At 43.0% G+C, this 25,792-nt stretch overlaps 1 protein-coding gene across 2 annotated transcripts in view; it reads right to left on the reverse strand.

The window, feature by feature from the left end:
- Positions 1-25,792, reverse strand: part of EFNB2 (ephrin B2) — a 45,156-nt gene that overhangs the window by 4,232 nt on the left and 15,132 nt on the right. For both annotated transcript variants that reach the window (XM_042979936.1, XM_042979927.1), the window contains exons 2-4: positions 18,484-18,767; positions 1,658-1,750; positions 793-906 (exon numbers count right to left, since the gene is read on the reverse strand). In XM_042979936.1, the coding sequence (XP_042835870.1) occupies positions 793-906; positions 1,658-1,750; positions 18,484-18,767 (491 nt within the window). The remainder of the gene's footprint in view (positions 1-792; positions 907-1,657; positions 1,751-18,483; positions 18,768-25,792) is intronic.

Consider the following 25,792-nt stretch of genomic DNA (forward strand, 5'->3'; position numbering starts at 1 on the left):
ATCCATTTATCGGTGTGTCACAAGAATTTGACACATCTTGCCATTGAAAATTAGAAACAACAGCTTCCCTCCACGATGCTTGTAAAGTGGGGGAAGTGGCCTGCAGATGCTGACTGCACATGCCACCAACAGGCACGCTGGTCCCTCACACGAGACTGCTGACGTTGGGGAGCAGCTACCGTACAGAAATGTCATTAGCGTGGAAACAAATACATAGCTATCTGCTCAAGGACCGGTACGAAAATGAAATTCAATGGCGGCCAACTTTATCCTGTATTCTAAACTTCAGCCAGTGATCCGACTGGTATTTTATTTTACGCTGAAAATGTGAAACAAAAATGTCAACGGTAACCACTCGAAGAACACGGCATTATGCGATATTTTAAGATGCCACCACCTAAAATGTAGAGGAGGATCAATCAGGCTCTTTGTGGATCAGACATAATTAGGCGAGGGATTAGAACATTAATTACATACATGTGAATATCGGTTCTACGCTACTGTTGCAACAGGCACGATTAAGTGTCTCCAATAAAAATAACTTTGGTCTGAGTGAGTAGTGCTCATAATTGGCACTTGCATCTGATAAATTCTATTCTTCTGAATGGGAAACTTCTGTGGGAAGGAGCAATTCTGTTCTTATCGAGCCATTAATAACAAGTACCTGCGAGCAAAGGTTACTGACTTGGGGAACTACAAGTTAATCCCACTAGTATCCAAGGGCTTGGACTCTGTTCTGCCTCTTGCTCACGGGACCCACGGACGCATCCACACACACTCACGCTGCCATACCTGGATTTGGTTTGACAAAGGGACTTGTCGTTGAACTTCTTCCATTTGTACCGGCTTCTAGTTCTGGGCGTCGTGTCGGATCATTATGCCTGGTTGACCCAGCAGAACTCGCATCTATACGAGGAACAAATGATTACTTACAGCCCAGACACGTAATGAGATCTAGCTCTAAGAACTGCCGCGTGTCAATCTCAAGAGGCACAGACAGCAATGAACGTGAGATTCTTTATGCAAAGTGCTGTGACATACAAGAATAGAGTTCTCCTTTTAAAACGGAACGGTGGTACTACTTATGTCAGAGGTTCAGATCGTGAGGCCATCTGTGGAAACTATAGGGATTCTCGCATTTGGCACGCAGAGCATTGCAGATGACATTTCAATTTAAATGAGCAAGTTGACTGACTACTATACCAATTTCTAATTAGAAGAATAAATCTTTCTGCACAATAGGTTATCTGTGTGGGAAAAGGCTCAGTGAACTAGTCTTCTGTACTCGAGATGCAGAAATGGGCCAAATGGCAGAAACCTAAGTTTTCACTCCGGGTAGCGTAATTTTTTTGAACCAAAGAGGTGTTTTGCTTTTAATAAGAAAAAAAAAAAAAAAAAGTGTGTATAGAGATACACGTACACACACATATGGCAATGGACGTTGTACCTGGCTGACCTTAACCGTGAGAAGAAACTCCAATAAAAGAAGTTTGTTACACCGACTTGAGGAAATCTGTCAGTGGCTCAAGGTGCAGAGAAAGATGTGCTTTCGAAACTAGGCTACGAGTGCGTGAAGGTGGGCGTTCACGGCATTGGTGCCACACTCGTTGGGGACTCAACCAGATTATGGTGGCTTCATGGAGCAGGTGGTCTTTACCTTGTCCAACTTTCATGAGGATCTTCATGGCTCTTGTCTGGCACACCCCTCCCTCCTGGTTATCCAGGCCCTCCAAAGACCCATTTGATGTAGCTGATTAAAAATAAAATGGACAAAACAAAAAAATAAAGAAAAATCAGGAAATCAATAAGCCAAGTTTACATGAACATGAAATGTCTGAAAACAATTTGAAAAATAAGAATTCACTCTTAGTCACAAGTTTTCGGAAAGTATGGAATGCTGAAAGCCAAAAAATAAAAAATAAAGAAAATAAAGAAAAATGGATCCTGTCAACACCGCTGCACGTATGCTATCTGGTTTCAAGTTTACTTAAGTGCTTTCTCCTTCCTTCAGAATCAACTGATTTAGGGTCAGTCCATACATAAAAGGGACAGGACCTTCCAAAAAGCTTACTATTTCAGGGTCGGCCTCAAAAGAGCAAAGTAGTTAATACAGTAACTTTAAAATGTGGTAATCATCGCACAACACCTGCTTCCTCTACTACAGATTTCCTGCTTCGAGAACAATTAGCTCGATGTTCCCTGTTTGCCAAGCATCCAAGTTCGGTAAACACTAAAAGAGGAGACTCCCACACCCCCTCCTTTTCTTTCCCTGCCTTATGTGAGATGAAGAAGTATGTTAGGATTCAGGTCTTCCACTTCTGAAGTTTTCTCTCCATCATTTTGCACTGGACTGGAAATAATAAGTGTGTTATCATTACCAAGACCGACCTTAGACAGACTCTTCAACCAAGCTACCTGCTGGAGCACAGCTTGACCGACAGAGGGGACCACGCGCGCCCTCTGCTCTGTCAGGGCCCTGGGGAACCCTGGGGTATGAGGGGAGATTGTCCAGTACCCACTTGCCTCCTGTTTACCGGCTCGATTCCCTTCCCATTTCAAGAGGGAGGAGGAAGGACAGGACACTTGACCACTGTCAGTACTTTTAAACAAACAGCCTATGCTCCACTGTGTGTAAACACGTTGCTGTTGCGTCTCCTTAGGACGGTGAGTTCTCTGAATAGCGTTGTGACTAAAGTTGTAAAAAGACTGCCAGGTACTTTGCTAAGGAAGAGGGCTTAAATTGCAGGTCAAGTTCCAGAAGAAAAAGAAGGTGGAGGGTGCTAGACGTTTCCATTCTTCCAAAGTTCAAGGGGCAAGGAACAGAAGTGTTTCATATACATTTCTGTGCGGTAAATCATTCTCTACTTTGATTATCAAAGGCTGGTCTACTAACACTGTACTTTTCAAGGCACGGAAACAGGGACAGAATTTCTGGTAAAAATACATCCAAAGGCACTCTTTCAATGGGTTGTTTGTTTTCCAAATGGTGGACTGGCCAGCAAGGTCTACATGCACACATAGAAATACGTGGGCTACAGAGAACGCTCTTGAGTTACAACTTTTACTTTCACTGCTTTGAAAAACAATGGCTGCTTCTTGTGTGTATAAATATCCCTGTGCTTATCTGAGTGTTTCCTTAAAGTTTACAGTCTTACGATCAGACCTCACTCCTCCGCTGACACTGGTGCCGAGTTTCTCCTGGGAAAATGGGCAAAATGGCCATAATCATTCTGGGGGTAAAAAGTAGTCTCCTCTTGTAGATTGTTGAGAAAATGTTTGGCAGAGAAGTTAAAACAAATACCTAAAAACTTTGTATGTCTCTGTGAATCTAATAAAAAAAAAATCGTTTTTTTCCTTCCCAATTCTCTACCCGCTTTCTCTTTTCCCTCCTCCAGACAGTTGCCTAAATTTCAAAGTGTCCTTTCCTCCCAAAGCCATGAAACATGTGGCTGTCTACATGCAGGCACTGTTTGAGGTCAGGTGCAGAACAATGCTATCATCTCTATTTAATCTTTCTCAAAAATTAGATATGTTTTCATGGAGAAAACCCTGGAAAGCTGAGGTCTAGCCAATGGCTTCAGAAGTTTACTTAATTCAAATGGAATCTCAATGTTTTCTATGCTGTAGGCACGTAAATGCACTTTCATGCAAAAGTGCACCCCAATGCACAGCGAAATGACCTCTTTCTGACTAATGGCTTCACAAATATGTTAAAAATACGATCTGAAGGGTGGCGCACAGAAAAGGCGGGCGGGGGGAGGGTAGAGCTTTGTTTGTTTGAACCTGGAGTTCATAAGGTCAAAGATTCAGATCTGAAGGAGAAAAAACAATGAATACCAGAATGGGGAAGACAAGACGTGGTAGAGAAGAGTCACCGTGGAACAGAATTCAAACCTGTGTCCTCAAAGATAAAAGCTTCTGACTGCTTCTACCAAGTCCATTTGGAAGCAGGAGGGCTGCACCTCATTTCGGTGATTTTTTCTTTTGATTTTAATCTGTAGGTCACTGCCCTTTCTGAATACCAATGCTTCCATGCAGAGTGCTTGTGGGTGTGCCCTGAATGCTGTCCAAGTGACCCCCAAATGTAGAGAGCTCCAAGAATTCGAATTAAACTGCAATCTGTAATTTAGCATCCACAGACTATAAGACAGTAGGAGGAAAACTGTGTAGCCGGAGAATGAATCTGCTCTCCATTTTTAACAGTTGAAACTTTTTTTTAATTCCTTGAGGGAGGAAGAGCCTTCAAGCCCTGAGCTGCACAGAGGGAAATGGGAGCTTGTTTGTGCCTTTGCCTGGTTCTTGGAGATCAGAGGCCGATGCTGGTTTTGGGGGGGGGGGGGGGTGGTGGGGGTGACGGGGGAGGATGGGCCAAGAGGCAGAACACTGTGATGTGCATTCCAGACGCTTGCTCTGTTCCCCTTTAAGTCAACTTGCAAGTTGCAAAGGTGACTGGAAGATATTGGAAAATTCATTACTAACGTTAACACAGAATCCCAGATACCTGGTTGTTTAAAAAGGGAATGAACTATAAAATACAGCTGGATGTTTGCTGTGAAGGAGTTTTGCCCTGCCGTATGGTAGCCATGACCCGAGCGGTCCCAGAAAGCCTGGTTGGAAGATGTCAGCAACCAACTGAAGCTTCAGAAGGTTAACTTTCTAGCAAGCATAGAATAATTTAGAGTGACTTGAACTTACTTTATATTTGATTCTGTAATGAAAATTACCCTCACTCTTCCCTATGACCTCCTCAGCAGGAAGTGTAGGGAGCATCGCTCTCATTCTAGAGGTCCTCCTGTCCCTTGCCTTGAGCAAGGACACTGACAAGTGTCCTGTCCTGATAGCACCTCCTTATGGCAGTCAGCTCTGAAATAAAGCCACAAGATTAATCCTCTGAAGGCATAGTAGTGGCTCACTCTGAAAGACAAGAAAGTGCTAATGCTTGGGGAGAAAATCTAATTCCATTTCAGGAGACAATTTAGCAATATTTTTTATTGTTGATCTGAATATATTAGGAATTTTTGACTTAGAGAGAGGGTAAAAATAAATTGCTACCTCATTATCCTTCGCTTTTCTTTGTATCTACCAACATTATCTAATGCTGCCACAATTATAGTATTCCTAAATAGATGAAATTGCATTTAATCATTTGGAGACAGAAAAAATAACCCTGTTATACCTAAGCTTTTAGTGCCCATTTTTTTTTTCTTGGTCTAGAGAAAATATAGACTTTATAAAATTAAAAATTACTAAGCAAAGTTTCTCCATCCAGTTAGAAAATGGGCTTAATAAAGATACATGGGCATTTTATAGCCTGCTTTTAAAGGCTTCTGCTTCAGGGATCTAATTGCATGTAGTAAGTATACTGAAATTACCAGATTGTTCCCCTGGGGCCTGATTTCCAGTGGGTGGAGATCATTACTCAGCAAAAAAGTACCCCGAGTTCTCACTGCCTAAAAGTTCTTCACATCTGAAAACTGCACTGCCCCACATCTGTGGCTTCCCATGAATTTGCACACGGACCTATATCTGCAGCTCCTACTCCCTGGCAATGGTACACTGGTTATCCAGGGAGAAAAAAGAGAACCAGTGAATAAAACAGACTAAAGGGGCAAGAATCTTTCTGGCCGTGTTTTCTAGACTGTGCCCACAGAGAGGAAGTAAGAGTGCATTTTAACATGTCTTCATCTGATGGCCACTGCCCCACGCCCCGGGAGGCTCCACTCTGTGGCACTGGCTTTGGGCGGTTTTCAGTCTATCACTTCGGTAACCCTGTGCTAATCAGATGTAGGAGTCACTGCTGGGTTGGTACCGTTATATGGGTCTCATTCACAAGGAGGTCAGGAAGGAGGGCAGCACAAAAAAAGTCTGCAGGATAATGTAACATCACTAGGAAGGAATTCTTGGCTATTCTGGAAAGGATGAAAAAACACACTCGTACTATGCAGGTGATTTCAAACTATTCTCAAATGTAGCTTCCTGGGATGGGGCAGGGAATGGGCGGACACTCAAAAGCAAACCTTTTTATCCACTTTATCAAAGCAGTCTACCAAAGGAGAGACAGATAATAAGCACAGAGGATCAGGAAAGCCGCAGAGATCAGTTTCCTAATAAGAATAGAAACTATAATGTATATAAAGCTGCACATATTTGCTCTTACTTGATGATGAAACAAATAGCACTTTGTGACAATTCTCTATCAATATCATCCTCTTTGCACGACTCTCTTCCATGCATGTCATGATACGCTGGCCCCGGTAATTCTGATTTCTTAGGGCCGGTCTTCCTGCACGTGGGTCTTTCTCCTTAAGCTCAACACAGACTCAGAAGAACCAGAAGCCTATCACCTGACAATCTGAGGAACCCAAAGCAGCAGAATCAAGTAGGAAACAGAGAAAGCCATGAACTTCAAATAAACATGACACACAAACAAGCTTACTGTCTTCTACCAGGGCTCGCAATTCTTGGAACGTCTAAAGGCTAAAAAAGCTGGAGTGAGATGTGTCGGTTGAAAACTAAGGAACCCGATAAAAATGTAATTGATGACTGTGAACATATAAACCCGGGAAATTTAGAGCATTGTCCTTAACACCCTGACAGCAATTCAAAGTCAAAATGTCTAGCATCAAAACAGCGATTTAATTTCTAGATCTCAAGGTAGTTCGATGCCTTGGATATCACAAGGGTCCTTTCAGATACTGAGGAGAAAGATTCTAAACATGGACATGATAGAGTTCAGTGAGTGCCAAAAATAAATGCCTTTTTCTGTAATTAATAAAAACTTCTGAAACAGAAACAACTGTATAATATGCCAAAAGGAAGGAGAAAACGTCCCTTTTTCTAGCTTCTTTTCACGTGTTTCTCTTTGTGGATTTATAGTGTAAGAAATGAGGAATGTGTCATCATCAGTTTCCAAGGGCTTCGTTACTTCTCCTTGCCAGAACGTTCAGGAAAATTCAGCATGATTTCAAGGCAAATGGCATTTCATCCCATAATACCAAATTTGCCTTATCTTTGCTATATAAATAAACGCTTCTTAAAATTGCCTCAATGTGAAGAAAAAAAAATACAGAGGAAGACATTTTCAAAGTGAAATATACATCCACAAAAAAGGTTGCTTTTTTTTTTTTTAATCTCTACTTGATGTGACAGCTCTCACGGGCATTTGATTAGCTGATTTTTAGTGTGTGGGGAACAGTTCACAGTTCAAACACTGTATAAGCTACTAGTGAGGTAGGATGTGTGTGTTTCTCCCCCAAGGAAACATTGTTCCAATATGATAAGAAGAATCACTTGAATTAAAACCACATCACTGTGGTTGTGTTTTGAAATTTTAAGGCAGTAAATCATGCATTAAGAATTAATAACTGGCTTAGCCCCAGTGACTTCTACCCAACACAATTAATTAGTTTCTCTGCTAGACAGAATGATTTGGAAAAATGAATTTAAAAAGGGAGTCACAACTTAGACCCTCCCTCTTGTATTCTAGCATTAAAATAGGAGTGAAGATACCAAGTATCAAATTTAAATGGGTGCTCTTGAATAAAACAGTATAATTTTATTTCCTTAGTTTCAAATGTTCATCATGAACAATGATAGGATATTCTATTGACAGCTCAGGAAAAAGAGGCGGTTTTAAAAATGTGTTAACAACCTTGAAACAGTTTAGTAAACTTTGTGCATTTACTAGAAGATTTAATGACCGATATTGCCACTTTATATTAATTTGGGGGGAAGAGGGGAGGTAAGAGGTTACTACGTAAACTGAGTATGAAGGTGCCAGTGTATTTATTATATCTCGTATCTCATATACCGCATGAGACCTGGACACTGAGGGAGGTCAACCTATTGAGAGAATCGTAACAGCATAGAGTCATCTTATCTAGAACATAAGAAATCCTATCACAGCTTACTCAGAAAATCTTTTAACCATCAAGAACTGTATACAAAGATCAAGTTAGTGGCAATCATGAAAGATGCTAAGAGCCAGTTAGTTACCTTTGAGAACACAGTCCCGAAGAGTCACTGATTACATATGACCAGACTGAAAAGGAGAAGCAGCGACCATGTGTGAGTGTGCGTGTGTGTGCGTGCATGTGTGTGCGAGTGCATACATAAGGGGTATATGTTAGTGAAAGGAATACCCTCCGGGTTCCAGCAGTGTACTGATGTTTTTCTGACAAAGATCAAACAGTCCTAGCAATAAATTAAGTGTCCGTATTTTTACTAAAGGCCCACTAACCACATGAGACTGATTATGGGGTTGTTTACTCTGTTTCCCCTTAAAAATACTGCCTCCAACACCTTAGTGCCTTGATTTTTAATGGAGAATTCTGTGGAGAGAAAACACCCCTTTCTAAGTCTAGGATTTTATGGCTAAAAGCTAGGATGATTTATGTACGGAATCTTTCATTAGGTAAAAAAAAAAGTTTCAGTAAGATCTCAGAAAACAAGTTTTCATCTAGGTATGCTTTAAAGGGATTTATCTTATTGTCACAACAATTGAGACAAAGTTAACATTCTAAGGATGTGTCAGTCAACAGTAAAATTACCTTTATACACGAGAGTCAACCTGAATATGGGCCAAAACCCACTAAAAGGAATTATGTCTTATTTATTTTTTAAAAGTTTATTGATTTATTTGAGGGGGGAAGGGCACTGAGAGAGAGAGAAAGAGAGAGAGAGAGAGAATCCCAAGAAGGCTCTGCACTGTCAGCACAGAGCCTGACACATGGCTTGGAACTCACAAACTGTGAGATCATGACCTACGCGAAATCAAGAGTCGGATGCTCAAATGACTGAGGCACCCAAGAACCCTAGGAATTGTTTTAAAAATAGGTGGCCAGGGGGCACCTGGGTGGCTCAGTTGGTTGAGGGTCTGACTCTTGATTTCGGCTCAGGTCATGACCTCACGGTTTGATAGTTTGAGCCCCACATCAGACTCTATGCTGAAAGTGTGGAGCTGCTTGGGATTCTCTCTTCCTCTCTTTGCCCCTCCCCTACTCACTCTCTCTCTCTCTTTCAAAATACATAAAATAAACTTAAAAAAAAAAAAAAAAAAGTGGCCAGATACCCATTTCAATAGACTGACCAAAACTCAAGTTAAAAAAAAATGGCAAGAATGATATAAGAGTTCAAAAGATAAAACATTATTCCCGGTTGCCTACATTGCCTTACTTAAGCACTCGGATTTGTAAAACTGAGAACTCCCGGTCAAGACACTGTGATATCATCTCATCCAAACATTCTGAACCGTGGAGACACATGTGTTTGAGTGAATTATTTCTAGCCCACAATCCGCTGCCCACTCCCGGGTTTTTGACAGTCTTAATCATTAAGGTATCTGTGTGGAGATATGGAAATGTCTAGATCGCAAAGGGTCGGAGTACAGAGTTCATGGTGGGGAGGGCGCACCTCCCCCCAACTTCTTGCTCATTCTACTGTCACTAATCGGATGCAATGATATTAATGGCCCAGTAATTGGGAGTCTGCAGCACTGAAGTGGAAAACATCCATCTGAGGCAGAGTTCATCTCTGGGTGGTAAGACTTCACTAGTGACTGAATTAATGTTTGCTGACAGTTTAGAATATAGCCCTGCGGATGAGAGAATGTGCCCCTCTCCATGGCACACGCGTTGAGATGGACGTGACGTTATTTGCTTTGACCATCTAGAGACCGCTGGTAACCCCAATAAAGTGCCCTGTCTGAATCTGCCCTACACCTGAACCTTATTCCATTCAGGGGACACGTTCTATACTCTGGGAATCCAGAGCAATTTTCCACATGTTTGCTTCAATAAAAGAATACCTTCGTCTCTTGGTTCAACATCAGGAACAATGAGACTAGGCTACTTCACTGATGCAAAAAGCTGTTTTCAAAGCAGAGCTGTTGTTAGTAACACACAGCCTGGCTCCCTCCGTAATGTAATCAATTATGTTTCTTCCAGAGGTGCTGCACACCCACCCATCCACCCACCCTCCGTCCATCTGTCTGTCCGTCCGTCCATCCGTCCATCCATCCACACTGCAGCATTTGTACTTGGCTAAGGAAATTTAAAGTCTCATTGCCTCTATTTGTATATTTGAGAAATTAAAAAATTTTGTAATTTTACTATTTAGCAACTTTCCATTGAGGGGCACAGCGGCACAGTCTGATTTGATTAACAAACGGAACTGACGGGGCACCTGGGTGGCTCAGTCGGTTAAGCGTCCCCCTCTTGATTTTGGCTCAGGTCATGGTCTCACGGTCTGTGGGATCGAGCCCCGTGTCGGGCTCTGTGCTGACAGCGCAGAACCTGCTCGGGGCTCTCTCTCTCCCCCTCTCTGACCCTACCGTACTCAATGTGCATGCACTTGTGCTCTCAAAAGAAATAAATTTCTTAAAGAAAAGGAATGGAGTTGATTAAAAGATCTACAAACAAAGAGGCCACGTGGAAGAATTGACACTCTGTTATTGCAGCCGCCTTTTCTCATTGGCCCTTTTTCCTTTCCTACTGCTCATGGGATGGTCTTTGTTCGACTCTGGGGCCTATGATGGAAGTTAGTTCTAGTCACACCACAGACCACAAGGCACAGGCTCAACACGTTTCAACCAGCACAGAGATCGTTCGGTATCTGGATCGTGTGAGCTTCTTGGTACCGCTATGTGCCGTGTGCACACATGCCCTCTCTCTACTGTCCCTGTGTATGTGGCGTGCACACAGGCATAGCTCTTTACAGTGTGTGTGATGGCACGCATACGTGTAAGACCTTTCCTCTCACTAGGCAAGAGACCCAGGAGCACCGTCACGGACCAATGACGCTGGTCTAAGGCCCCCCAGCCCTGGTCTGAGTTTGGACTCTGGCATTTCATGGCCTTGGGAACTGCCCACACCGTTGAGGAAGTACTCATACTTTCCAACCTCTGGTTTTCTCATGGCGATAAACATTTCTCTGCCGCGTTGTTTCTGAGACTGCAAAGTGACAGAGTATGTGAAGCCACAACGCTTTCCTTTATGCGCCCAAACACCTGGCCAGGGATCTCAGAATTCGGGGAACAATTGCACGACTCATAATAACTGCACAGGTTTTCTCAAAGTGATTTTTTTTTTTTTAATGCCTGTCTATGCCTCTTGGCTATTTTTAAAAGTGCTTTAGTTTGCTTTAAATTTTGATCTTCAAGGTGAATATTTAAAGGCTATTAAGAAACTCGTTCTCTCTCATGCTTGTATTAGGTCTCCAGTATCACTCAGTTATTTATAAGGCTAAGTGAACTTTCAAAAAGCTATAAATACAGGTGTTAGATATTAACATGCATTTTATGAAACTGTAAAGGCAGTTTTATTCTGAGCGATTCCTAAAGAATTCCACTTTTCACATGGAATCTTCTCATCTGCTCTTGTTCTGCTTATTTTGCACATGAGGTTTTTCAGCGTCTACCACCCCCCCAACCCCCACCCCCTTCAACGCCTTCCCATTGCTTTAAGACTCGGCTGTCTTTTTCTTTCCTTAGTGGTTTTTGGGGGTAAGGAATAGTGTTCACAGGACTCTCTCTGTCTAGCTTAAATGAGATAACCTGTCACGCCTGCCCAGGTGACACCATTGGATGTGAATGGAGTCCCATTCCATGCTAGCCCTGTCCTTCTGCACCCTGGGGGATCCATCGGGATAATTATTCCAACGGCCATGACTCCATCAGGCCCATGAGCCCAAAGTTTCTCAGCACAATGTCCAGTTAAGCAGAAGCTGAGACTTTATTCCTCAAGTGCAAAGAATGTGAGCTTTGTTCGTCTGAAATCCAATAAGGAGTCTTACTGATACATTCTGGAAGAGCCTTCGGTACAGTCAGAAGACGATTTCACATTATGTTAAAAAATAACAGAAACAACACTTCTAATTATCAGGCTAATGAAATACCTTTCCCAGCCTGTCTCAGTGACAAGGCAGCCCTGACACCCTTCTCTCTAGGAGGATATTTATAACACGTTAGAATGTTGCCGAAATTATCAATAAAAACACAGCGTTTCCTTTGTGTGGCAGGGAACTGAGACAAAGCCCTGGCAAGGTTGGGGAAATGTAAGTAGAGAAACGATTCCATGGACAGAACAGTCCTCCCGCTCTGTCTCTTCTGGGTCTTACAGAGGATCTGCTAACAAGCTCAGGCAATTCCACCAACAGAAAGATACAGAAATGCATGTTTCTTCAGAAAGGAAGCCCAGAGACAAAAGAACTTTTATGACACTCCAACAAGACGAAGAGAAGAGATCTTATAATTAAGTTACGCAGCATTCCTGAAACTTGTAAACTCTCTGGAGTTTCATTTTATGGATGGTTTGCAAATAACTTATACTTTGCTAGCACATCTTCCCCGCCCGCTAGCTTGCAGGAAAGCCTGGCTTCGCCCTTGGGCTCCTGCCTCACACACTCTGCTCCAAGGGGACCCCATGGGTTGTACTTACTGGGAGCCAACCTTGGAAATGAGCACTTTATATACATCATGCATTTCAATTCCTGTGACCCTGCGCAGGCAGATACAGTCAGCATCCCCAGTGCACAGATGAAGAGATTGGGGCAGAGGCTGGTTCAGTTACCCGCTGAAGGGCATTCAAGAACCCACATCTGTCTGACTCCAGACGCACACCCACCAAGCTGATCTGTCGCTCTACGTGGCATGTGTAGATAATCCTCCACACACCCAAGGGTCTGATGGACAGTCTATTACAAAGATGACAGTTGTAGGGGCGCCTGGGTGGCTCAGTCGGTTGGCCGTCCAACTTCGGCTCAGGTCATGATCTCACAGTTCGTGGGTTCGAGCCCCGTGTCGGGCTCTGTGCTGACGGCTCAGAGCGTGGAGCCTACTTCGGATTCTGTGTCTCCCCCTCTCTCTGCCCGTCCCCTGCTCATGCTCTGTGTCTCTCTCTCAATAATAAATAAACATTTAAAAAAAATTAAAAAAAACAAAAACAAAAAACAAAGATGACAGTTGTAGGTTAGAAATAAACGTGTTTAAATGCTGGAATTTGGCAATTATATACAAGGTATAAAGATAAATCCTCACCCCAAAGTCAGGGGCTTGAGTGACAGGCTGATACGATCATGTCACTAAACTTGATTGAAGCATAGCTTTTGCTACGTTTATCATATAAAATAATTCATGAAAGAAAACCCATAATCATTTTACACAGACCACACATTCTCACAGAGCTGAAAAGAAATCTACATGTACAAGGATATTCGAAAGTTCCCACAACTTTTGTGCTGGCGAAAGGTTACGACACACCCAGTATATTTTAGTGTCAGCTGCGAGACCTACTATTCCCCGAAATAAAGAAGTATGTCGAAAACCCAAAGGGAAAACAAACCCAAAAGGAAGACAAATATAATGAATATAAATACAAATGTAGTAAATGCAGGAAATGGAATCTGCTGTTCCCCTGCTTTGATTTCTTTAAGGATAGTATTCTGTTATATTTGTATGTAAGCATTTTGATTTATTTTGCAATTTTGCTCAGAAGTGAAGTCTATGCCTAAAAAATAGCAAGCAAAGCTGACTGTGGAGCCTTCCAATTTTATATGCTCTGATTAAAAAAAAAAAAAAATTGCTTTAGAGAACTAAACCAATGGCCTAGGAAATGGTGCCTCCTTCAGACTTGTCTACTGCTCCCTAAGGAAGACCTTCCCAAGGCAAAGAAAGGGAGAGGCAGCTTTGGGAAGGACAGCTGTGAGTGCGGCAGGGTGGACGTTAAAGAACAACCTTTGATCAAACCATCGTTGGAAATGACGACTTTCAGACTATTCCACAAGTCCAAATCTTGGCTACGGATGTGAAGTAAAACATCGTGAAAGTTACATAAGGCTAAACTGGGGCAGGGGTGGGGGTGGGGGGGCTCGCACACGTGGTCTTTGTCACACGGCTCTGCTGCGGCCACTGTTCACTTAAAAAGTATTAACACAGCGGCACTCACTCGTCATTCATGTCTGACTCACATAATTTTGGAGGTGGGGTGAGAACCTCTTTGTAGGTATTTTGCAAGGTCCTGTGCTGAGCCTGGATAACCAACCTGGGGAACCTTCGTGAAGTCGGATGTGGCCTAGGGCCAGAAAACTGCTGACTCATTCGGCTCTGGGTTGTCGTCTCTAAAAAGAAATTGGAAGCCAAGCACAGGGAGTATCTACAAGAAAAGTCTAGAACACAAATATGGATGAAGGCTGAGAATACAGTTAGGGAGGTTTTCCTTCTGCATTAATTGGACTGTTTACCAACAAGATAGAGGTTCCCTTAAAAATGCACACTTGAGAACAGATGGTTATTTCACAAACTTTAAAAAATTTTAAAGGCAAAATAAAAGTAACTATAGGTTACACAAAATAATGCGTACTATGCTTTTAAGGCAATTGAGACTCGGAATGTAATTGGGGTGCATGGGGGGTTTGGTCGGTGACGGGGGTCCAACTTCAGCTCAGGCCATGATCTCTCAGTTTTTGAGTTTGAGCCCTATGTCAGGATCTGTGCTGACGGTTTCGAGCCTGGAGCCTGCTTCGGATTCTGTGTCTCCCTTTCTCCCCTCCCCCATTTGTGGTCTCTCTCTCTCTCTCTCTCTCTCTCAAATTGAATAAAACATCAAAAAAAAAAAAATATGAATGTGATAAAGAATAGGGGGCTTTTTCAGACCAAGTGGCAATAACACCCCCCTTTTGAGTTATTTAAGATTAGGAGATTTTTTGATGCAAATTAGGCCCAAGGCTAATTACTGAAATAGGTCACTTGAAAAAGTCAATTCTAAACATTTAGAAAACCCACATATATCATTTTGCCACATGTCAAAGCAAATAATCATCTATGAGAAGAACTAATGAGGAAGCGTATCATTTTGTCACTTCCTAAGGGAATTTAGTGGATACTTGGTAGGTTTAAAAATACACATCCAATTAAGAATTAATATTTACTTCTAAAACTCCAAAGGGTGGTGACTACGTTCTATATCCGGTAACACTGTAAATCAAATTAAGTGTCTTTAAAGAATTCATAGCAGATCCCGTCCATTTCCGTTGGAGGAAAGACACGTGGACAAGAGACCCTACCCTGGATGTGTGTTTCCAGCCCTAAGATGGTTTGGAACTGCAGCCCTCCATCATGGGCCATAACAACAACAATAAAGGAACATTCTAGAAAACAAATCAAAATTCAAAGAAATAAAGGGACTTTCTCCTTAAGCACAGGCGGCAGGCAGGACTGGAACCCAGGTCTCTGGGCTGCTGGTCCAGTGCTCCTGGAATCAGTTTACCTAGGGAATTAGCCAACACCTCAGGACCCCACGGGCAATCTGGACCCGTCCCCTCTGCGGTAACTCGACTCCCAACTATCCCTTTCCTTTTTCCTTCCCCTGAAAAGGAACCACACACAACGGTGATGGTGTTAACACTACTACTCTTACTTATGAAAGTTCTGAGACGCTAAGATTTGGAGCTGAACACACTGTCCACATGACAGCATCCTCCACGCCAACATTATTCACTGTCTCAAAGTGAACCGATGACCTGAAGTGTCAAAAATACATTTGTAAAGCTGAGTACTTTCCAGCCTGCTATCTTGACTGGTGCTATTTTAAGTCGAGTGGGACTCCTGGGTGTGTGTGAGTGATCGTTGGAGGTGGAAATCAGTGACTTCTAAAAATCCTGAAATTCTTGAAGAAGCCATGGAAAGTCAGCACGAACTTTTTAAACTATTTTAAAATGTGTGCCTCTCGTCTCTCACCTTCTTTCCTGGGAAAGCTGTCTATCCATGACCTCTGCTGTGGGGGTGGGATAAGAAATGAGCTTCTGGCTTTTCCCAAGTCTCTGCAGTGCCTTTCTGTGTGTGCGACTCGACAGGAGTCCCTCAGCTGCCTACTGAGGGACAGTCCCCCAGGTTGGCCTCTCAGCCCCGGGCCCTTTCCCCAGGACCCCCCACAACCACCCAGTGCCAGTGCTCAAACAGCCTCTCACCGGTTCCCACTGGAAACCCTTCACTCTATTTTAAGAAAGATTCTTTTATCCCAGGCTACCACGTGGTTTTATACAGCGAAACTTAACTCTGAGGCGAGTCCTGGAGGCCAGCGTAGCTCGGCTACCTGTTACTGAAGTTAATGATGAATTTTTATCAAAAGAAAAACAGTAAGAGATACCATGGTTGCATAGATTAATAGTATAATTTTAAATTAAACTGTGCTTCTAATGTTTGTTTTTGAGAGAGAGAGAGAGAGAGAGAGAGAGAGAGAGAGAGAGAGAGAGAGAGAGAAAGCAAACATGAGCAGGGAAGGGTCAGAGACAGAGGGAGACACAGAATCCGAAGCAAGCTCCAGGCTCTGAACGGTCAGCACAGAGCCCAACGCAGGGCTTCAACTCACAAACTGTGAGATCATGACCTGAGCCCCCAGGAGCCCCTAGACTGCTTCTAAATACACACCTGTCATGTGCTGATGCCAATACCAAGCACACAGTGTTTGTGTTCCCGCCTCGGACCTCAGACTGAAGGCTAAATCCCACCATGTGTGCTGAAATCCCACCTGTGCTCAGGGGGGGATGCAGAATGTACAGAGCCATCTTTATGAAGTCATCATTGAAAATAAGGGGGCAAAATCTGGGTCTGTTGGCTTATCTCCATGGAAGAGCCAGCTCATGGACTTGGGCCGCACACATAGTTCTAGTAACAACACAGGAGCAGTGGGCACTCGACGGTGCCCCCTCTCAGGCACTGCACCTGCCCTCTCCCACCTCCTCTGGGCACCAGCCTTCTGTGTGAATTCATCTGAGGTCAGTTTCGGTTCCCTGCACTAAAACATTAGGGTCCTTGGTAAACAGTCTTTAAAAGTATTTTTTTTTTAATTTTTGAAAGCTTATTTATGTATTAGTTTGAGAGAGAGAGAGAGAGAGAGAGAGTGCAAGTGGGGAGGGGCAGAGAGAGAGAGAGAGAGAGAAAATCTCAAGCAGGCTCCATGCTGTCAGCACAGAGCCCGATGCAGGACTTGAACTAATGAACTGTGAGATCATGACCTGAGCTGAAGTTGGACGCCTAACCAACTGAGCCACCCAGGTGCCCCGTGAAAAAGTCTTTAAAATAAATAAATAAATAAATACGTAAACTGCTAGACTTCCAATAGCTCCATTTATGTTACCTAATAACTTTTATATTTTCAAAGATTTCTCTATTGTTTTGTATCATTTACCACCCCACCTGCTTGTTTCTTCCATCGGAATGCTTTTATTTTCATTTTATGGTAATCATTCTTTGAAATCTATAATTTACCCCCTTTCCTTTCTTCATGGTACTTACTCTTGCTAAGCTACTCTCTGGGTGTCACATTGGCTTAAAGATAGGTTTTTAGTCTCTAGTGTTTCAGGTTTGCACAAAGGACAGGATAATTAGACGGCTATGACCATCTTCATTTTAATAACTAACGTGGTAAAAACTAGTGTACTCTTGAGTACCAAGTAAGTCAGGGAGTTACTGATTTTGCACACTAAAGAGTGGCCGGCAGGTTGAGAAAGCCAGTTTCAATGGGATCGAGAGAAGACGGTGGGCGTGCCCAGCGGAGAGCAGTTCTGCATTCCCTGACGGACTGAAGCCGTGGTAACAAGCGAGCAGACGTGGGACCCAGCTCTGAGCAGAGCTTTAAACCAAAGAAATTAAGAAAAACATATTTCATTGCTTGAGTTATGTAACCAGCTAACCTCAGTCACCCAGATTGCACTCTTGACAAAATCCTGGGCCAGGAACAATCCTGCCTTTGTGCCAACATGCAATCTGCCCCTAGGGGGCATGTGTTTGGATGTGTGCCTCCTAGGCCTTCACAGCTTCATGAAGGGAATGCTAGTTCAGATGGGACCCAAAGGATACACAGTATGTTTCCTGAAACAATGTGTCATTTTACTATGTAGATAGAAAAAACCAAACTAAAACAAAACTAATTCATTGAAGAAACCCAAGTTTTTGTCTTATTCTTCTAATTGTGGTTTGCCTAAAACACCCTTCCTTCGAATCTGGGAGTCCCATGCGGAAAGGGTACCATCATCCCACCTTGTTTATTGTTGAATCCCTAGTGCTATGCAGTTTCTGGTGCAGAGTAAATACTAAATGCATGAATGAACAGATGAATGGATGGTTGGATGGATGGATGGATGGATGGATGGGTGGATGAAGAGAAAAGTCATTGCACAAGATTTACCTATCAGATCTCACCAATGGTCCTTAAAAATGTTTTTGTCAGTAGAGATGCTGAGAATATTCATATATATCCATTTATTTCAATACTCTAAAAAGGCTAGGAGGTTTTTTCCTCTTTGGGTATTTATATTATCGAGTACTATGAGTATAGGGTCCCTCATTCAATTAAGGTTTCTTTAAAAATGGACAATTTTCAGCAAAGATTCTCACCAAATTATTTGCCATAATAACACTTAAAAAAATTGATACAAACCTATTTAGCTTATCCTATATTCTGTAAAATAAATGAATACAATTATACTTACATATAATGTAATAATCTCTGTTCTTCTGAAATTCTAGACCCCAGAGGTTAGGGCTGAACTCTTGAAACTTGATGGTGAATTTTACATCTTGGTCTGGTCTGGCACAGTTGAGAAGAGGGGTATTTTCCTTCTTAATAGTACATCGATCTGCTTGCTCTTTATCAACCATATAAACTTTATAATATTCATACTGGCCAACAGTTTTAGAGTCCACTTTGGGGCAAATAATATCCAATTTGTCTCCTATCTGTGGGTATAGTACCAGTCCTTGTCCAGGTAGAAATCTAAAAGCATTAAAAAGAAAAAAAAAAGCCACTGAGTTGATAAACATGAACAGTATTCACAATAATTACAATACAGCCACGCAAGGCCAGTAATTCCAAAGCATACTTTTATAAATCCACGTTTGTATTCATCCAAAGTATCTTAGTGCAGATCATCACGGGGTGAATGTATTTAGGAACCAAGCTTTAAAGAAAAACAGTCAAAAAGAAACCACTCTCCTTACTCCCGAGTAGGATCAGTCAACCTCCTGACACTTCTTTCTACCACCTCCTCACTTGTAATATTTCAGGACTCCTTTGTATAACTTCACAATAACTTTTCCTCGGTGGTGAGTCACACCTTCACACCTGTTTGTTATTTTTTAAACCATCGGCAGCTTTAGTTTATTGGGCATGCCACAGAAAGATGGCAGGGATTCCAGGGAACAGTGGGTGCACTCACACTCTGTTGTCCTGTTAGTTTCCATTTGCTGTTGATGTTAATTAACAGACAAGTTTCATCAAGAATGTTTCAAATTACTTATCGTAATTAGTGAGCCACTGATCAAACAATGGGGTTTTTATTACACCGAACAAAAGAACTGTCTTACAAACCCATAAAAGATAACCAGAAGTAATTCCCTCGAGTATTGATTCAGCTGCAAGATGAAGAGTCCCCAAATTACAAGGACAGCCACTACGGTCCCTGCTTCACAGACCTTTTTTTCTGCCTTGAGATGTATTTGCTCCAATTAATTCTTAGAAGCAAATCTTCAGAACTAAGATGACTGAGACAATATCCCCCTGGTGCTTACAGCTGAAAGCTTGCAGCTTCTCTCCTCTTTTCTCCCTCTTGCTTGCCATGCTGCTGAAAGATCTTTCTTAATGGGGAGTTTCTCTGAGAAGCGGACACAAGAGCTTTCTAACGAACATCCACCTACAAGTGCTAACACTAACAACACACTTAGAAACCCCATCTCGTTCCTCCCTCCAAGCAGCCAAGCCTGTAGGCTCATTAAAATACTCAAGCCCAAGAACAAAGCATCACGTCTGAATCCTTCCAATCCAACCCTTTATTTAACCAGGGAAGCCCACCAGCCATGACAATGAATGGGTCATAATTCACAGAAAGAGAGAGCGAGCGCATGCATACCTGGATGATGAGGCACCCCAATTTCAAATACACAGTGAGGATACAGGTTAGGATTTATGCTAATGAATGGTATTAATTTTTCTGAAAAGCACATGAGGTTGTTATGAAGCATCAAAGAACATAAAGAAATTGTGGTACAGATTTATATTAAAAACCAATACTCTTTATGGCAGGAAAAACGCACGCTGCACACAGTTTATCACCTTCCTCGGGAATGTGTTATTTACAATCCCGAAGAGAGTGTGTGTGGTTCCTCCTCCCTTTCTTTCCCCCAGACTCCTTTAGCAAGGACATGGCATTCATAGAAAGAGAGAAAGAAAGAGAATCTAACAAAATCTTTCTCAAAATGAGTATTTTTTAGAACGACAAACTTCAAACAACCATGTGTGCACCTTGAAGAATTTCTACAACTTCTGACAAATGAGGGTCACCACTAGTCAAGAGCCTCTCTGTGACTTTTTTTGGCCATTTGTACGGTTTTCTGGGAAGATGCTTTGAAAATTCAAGTCCCAGGCTATTGCCCCCGCCTCCTAAGTGCCAGTGTGCTCTCTTCTCGGCAATTCTGTCTTTCTTGTGGGTAAAACACAACTCTGGGTTCTGGGGGGCGGACTGAAGGGCTGAACCAGAATTTACTCCTGCCCCTCACAGCGATTCTCATGTGTTCTTGTGGTCACGCAGTGGGGGCAGGATGCCTGGCAGTCGGTACGAACGAAATGTGCTCGCCTTCCTGACACATCCTTTTCCTCCTCTTTTATTCCTTGACCTTCTTAGGAAATATTCTCTGCGTCCAAGAACCAGGGGCCAATTCCTGCCTGGGGGTGCCCACCGCACTCCAAACTTTTTCTGTCCTAGGTCTGCTCCTCGGGGAGCTGGCAGAGAGAGAGAGCAGCACATGTTAGCTGTGTTAGAAGTATTCCTAAACCACAGCTAAGGCCTGCAGCCTGCAGGCCTGGGTCTGCCTCCTCTCAAAGCACTGGTCTTCACCATCAGCTGTGACCTGGGACCATCTCCCCAGGGACTCACCCGGGCTTTAGAGACCAGGATCCTTCTCGGCCAGATGGACCCACCTTCTTGTGCATCCAGTCAATTACCTCAAGGAAATGTGTTGGCTCTGCCCCCTCCCCCCCAACCTCGGATCATGGCCACTTATCAGAACTTGCCCGCATCACACCCCGTATGTCACTAAGCTCTCTCTTCATTCAAAATGCTCCCTAGATTGTGTATCCTTCATGAGAGGGCTTTTTTTTTTTTTTTTTTTTTTTTTTCCCTGGCTTCACTAAAGAATCACTGCAGATTTCCTCCCCACCATGTAAGTAACTGCTTATGATGGTCTCTTCACACTCCCCAAACGCGAGTTCCAGCTTGGGCTGTGGCTGACGGGCCGAGGCCACGAACCTACGACACACAGGCCGGTCTGGCTGTGAGGACCAGCATGTTTTAGACTGTATTCTCAGAAGGCACAAATCACCTAGAAACTGGAAACTGTCAGTGATGAGGGAGTGACGTACGGGGAGGGTTAAGCCATGGGATGGCCTGGCAAAATGAAAGAGAAGGGCAGAAATCTCGAATTTCAATAAGCCTATCTGATATGCTCATAAAAACTAAATCCCGATGAAGCACCCTACTGCAAACACTTTGCAAAGTGTCTGTTTGCTTTTCAGAACACACTGTGGCAAAAAGTAAGGCGACGATTTGATCCTTTTCCCTTTCAAGAATCCCTTAAACGAAAAAAAAAAAAAAAAAATCCTTTAAAGGCCCAGCACTTCAGTGTTTTAAAGGTATACTTATTATACACACACACACACACACACACACACACACACACACACACACAATATATATTTGCACATAAACTGGTTTATATAACATGATTTATATATAATATAGTGTATGTGACATAAAAATATATAATGTATATAAATACACGCATACATATAAACTGGTTAGCACACCAGTCATCCAACTGATGAGACTATGGTTTCTCAGCGGAAACTGAGAGCCTGAATCATACATTTCTTGCCTACATTACCCACTGCGCACCGTCAAACCTCAGAAGCTCCTTTGCTTCCCAGGAACCCTCAGTTTCTAAGGCAACACGAGAGCAAAAAGAGAGTCAAGTGAGTGTAACAACTAAAGCAACCTATTTTGTGCCAGATGCGCCGAGCGACAAAAGTGTAAGGCTCTCCTCACCAGCAGGGCACAGTCTAGCTCCCTGAGGGCAGGCAGGTCCCGTGTGTCTGAGTACTGAATGCCCGAGGGCCACATATGGTAAATGCTCAATAAATTATGTATTCATCGACAAAATACGTAAGAACTAGTGGAAGCTAAGAAAATGCACAAAGAAGTTCAAGTCCAATTATGTGCCATTGTCTATTTGTGGATCACAGGCATGGAAGAATTCTGTAGACAGGACCCCCGGGTGTTGGGACAGGGATGGACTGAGATGAGAGCAGGGATGGGATTTCCAAGACCTCATTCCAGGCCTGGCAGTCTTTCTGGAGGAGCACGGAGCAGTGCAGACTGAGCTTGTGATCCATTCTTTCTGGGAGGATCTGTCAGCATGGCAGTCTTGTACAATCCCTTCCCATCTAAAATGCAGGGCACTTAGCCCCTCCAGAGTCACTAACAACAAAAACACCGCTGCTTTGGAGAACTTATTCTCGGCTACGCACCGATCAAAGCCCTTTACATCACATTATCTTCATTTAGTCACTGCACACGTACATGACATGCCAAACAGATGAAGACTTGCTGTGCCAAACACGCGACACGACAGGAAAAGCCCCCTTCCTTTGCACACTTTTCAGTTCTCGCTGCATCACATTACAGCATAAATCTGGTTTTGCGAGCCGCAAGTTTTTCTAAATTGAGGTTTGCATAGATAAGCCACGAGGCTAAGCAAAATGAAGAGAGAGTCAACGGGACACACAGGCTTGCAAGTGCCACGTGGGGCCTAACTCCAGGCCAGGCATGTGCCTGAAGCCTGTTCCAGATGTGGTCAGCTGAGACCACGGCTCACAAAGGCGGCCATCTGGTAACCCTACCTGGCCCAGGAGGCTGTGAGCAAACAGGTGGGGAAGAAACCGACCAACTCTATGAAATTTGTGTTTTGATTAGAATGCCACGGACGGTCTCCTGACAATTCATGAGAATCCAAAATGTAAATGAAAACAAAATGGGGTGAATTTCTTAATACCACTTTTGAATGGAAAACAATGCGTCCCATGTGTTAACATCAAGTCGGTAACCGTAGAGTTCTGCTTTTGAAGCTGGGTCATTTATATTTGGATTTTACTACCTCAAGATTGCTGAGAGACCTTAATAATAAGTCAGACTACACAGCATAAACAATGCCCTGAATATTTCATAATATTTAGTAATACATTTCTCCTATTTTGACTTAGGAAGTGTTCAAAAAAACCCACAGAACGATGGGGTGGCAATGGGCTAATTTCAAATCACTAACCTGGCTCTCCACGGTGGGGATCAGATACAGATTTCTTTTTGTGTGATGAAATAACCTTTACCTTCTAACCAAAAGGAGCACAGAGGAAAAGCCCCAGAGGTACAAGCCATACCACGCAGGGGAGGCAGTTTTTATTAAACTATACGCAAACAAAAGTAGGTATAGGTGTCACTTAATAAAGTCTGCCGATCTCTAATCCCAAACAGAAAACAAAGACCTACAGGGCTTCGTGTCCTAGATAGGACAGAGACGGCTCTCTCTCTGAGCCAGGCTACTCTTCTTGTTGGGAAGGAGAAGTCACATCTCCTGTCCATCAGGAGACCTGGGGCTCAGGGCTGCTTCCTGGAGTGGCGCAGGCTGGGCGTGTCAGTGGAGGGTTCCCCAGAAGGCTCTAAGAGGGGAAGGCTGGGCATAAACAGGCAGCTTCCATGGTTTTCCCCAGTGAGTCATTTCCAAGCAAGACAATAGACGTGATGGCTTTGAATCAAATATAGAGACAATAACGGAATAAAACAGAAACACTACATAGGGTATCCAAAGTTAAGCTGCATGAAATGAAAAGGTCTGATAGCAGAATGTTTTTTATCTTCTGATTACCTATCAAATGTAATCCAAGTTTTTTTTTTTTTTTAAAGTTATTCAGCAAACCAGACTCTAGTATTTCCCATAGGGAATACTTTGAATCAATCTAATAACTGAAATTAGACATTAATATTTAGTAATCTAAATTAGATCTCTAATAATCTAAATTAGACATTTCAAGTTCATATTCATTATTGTAGAAACTATTTATAATACAGCTCTCATGTGACATGATATTCCTTAATGTATTAATAATCCACACTGGGGGCACCTGGGTGGCTCAGTCAGTTAAGCGTCTGACTTCAGTTCAGGTCACGATCTCACGGTTTGTGAGTTCAAGCCCCATGTCAGGCTCTGTGCTAACAGCTCAGAGCCTGAAGCTTGCTTCAAATTCTGTGCCTCCCTCTCTCTCAAAAATAAATAAAATGCAAGAAAAAAAATGTATTAATCCCACACTAGGTATCCATGCTTAAAAAACCAGAACAACAAACAAAACAACAAACAAAAACCCCAAGCATAATACATTTGAAGTATAAACCAGCTATTTCAGAGTTCAAGGGTCACAACATGCAATTTTCTCTGACAGACCAGAACATCACACGTGTGACCTCAAGTCTGGATTCTTCTGTTGACTCCTGTTATGTTACCAGGACTCAGAGGTGCCTGGGAAATAATCGGATGGAGGCAGGGGGCGCCCCATCAACTTCAAACCCTGGCCAGATGGAATGCAAGGATCCATGGGAAGCCAGGAGCGGAGATACTTAGGGATAGCTGTGTCGGGGAACCACAACTGCACCCCTAACCCCACGACAAATGCCCCATTTCCTCCCCTATCTGGTCCCGTATTTGTCCCTGACCATGACACCCACACCTCAGGACAAACATTCAATGACTTCCTACACTTTTCTTTGGAGTTGCTCACCCAAAATGAACCTAGAAGAACGGCCAAATTGTGGGATGGCCCCTTGATGCTGCTACAAGTCTGTGAGAATCTACATGAAAATCAGAAGGCCTGGTTCTCCTGGGGGAAGCAATCCTGGGAAGGTCGACTGAAGACTATGCCAAACTGCCGTATAAACAAGGGCTACTCAGTACATGGGAGCCGAATGCAAAAGTACCACGCTGACACTGAATAACAGAGATCAGAATAAGATGTAGACAGGACTGACCAGTTTCTGTGTCCAAATAACTGGGTCGGGCAAACCCCCTCCAGCCAGACACGATGACAGCGCTTCTAATGTAAAAAAGTCTCAGTCCGGGTCCAGAGCCATTTGTATTTGCTACTATGTACCTAAGAATCTATTTAAACATCTGATCTTTGTGCATAAGTAGGGCAGGTATCATCCACCTGAGAACAGGAACCCTGTCAAATCCTGCCAATGGGCAAACTGGGGAGACTGGGGACCCACCCATGATGTGCTTGCTACCTAAGGAGCACGCGACTGAGCGAAATAAGATTCATAAATGAACAGAGGTTACTTTTTTTCACGGAGGACTGATCTTTCCTTTCGTTTCAAAGTTACATCAGAGTATATGGTCGCGGCCAATTTCAGCTGCAAACATGCACGCTTACACAACGTGCCTTACGCCATTCTGCTTACTCTGCTGACGACACAGAAAACATACACCGATGATCCAACTGAGGGCCTTTACCTGAGACTGCTTTGAGCTACCGGGTGGTAGATTTAGGGTGATTTTCAGCTTTCTGCAGTTTTCACAATTTTCTGCAGTAAACATTAAGTGCTTTTGTGATCAGACCTGGGACATCACATTCAGTGTACAGAGAACAAACTGTAGCCTGTTCCCGATCAGTCTTTCCAAATGCTGGTTTTAAAAATAAGCACT

This window comes from Panthera tigris, chromosome A1 (genome assembly GCF_018350195.1).
Source record: "Panthera tigris isolate Pti1 chromosome A1, P.tigris_Pti1_mat1.1, whole genome shotgun sequence".
Lineage (NCBI taxonomy): Eukaryota > Metazoa > Chordata > Mammalia > Carnivora > Felidae > Panthera > Panthera tigris.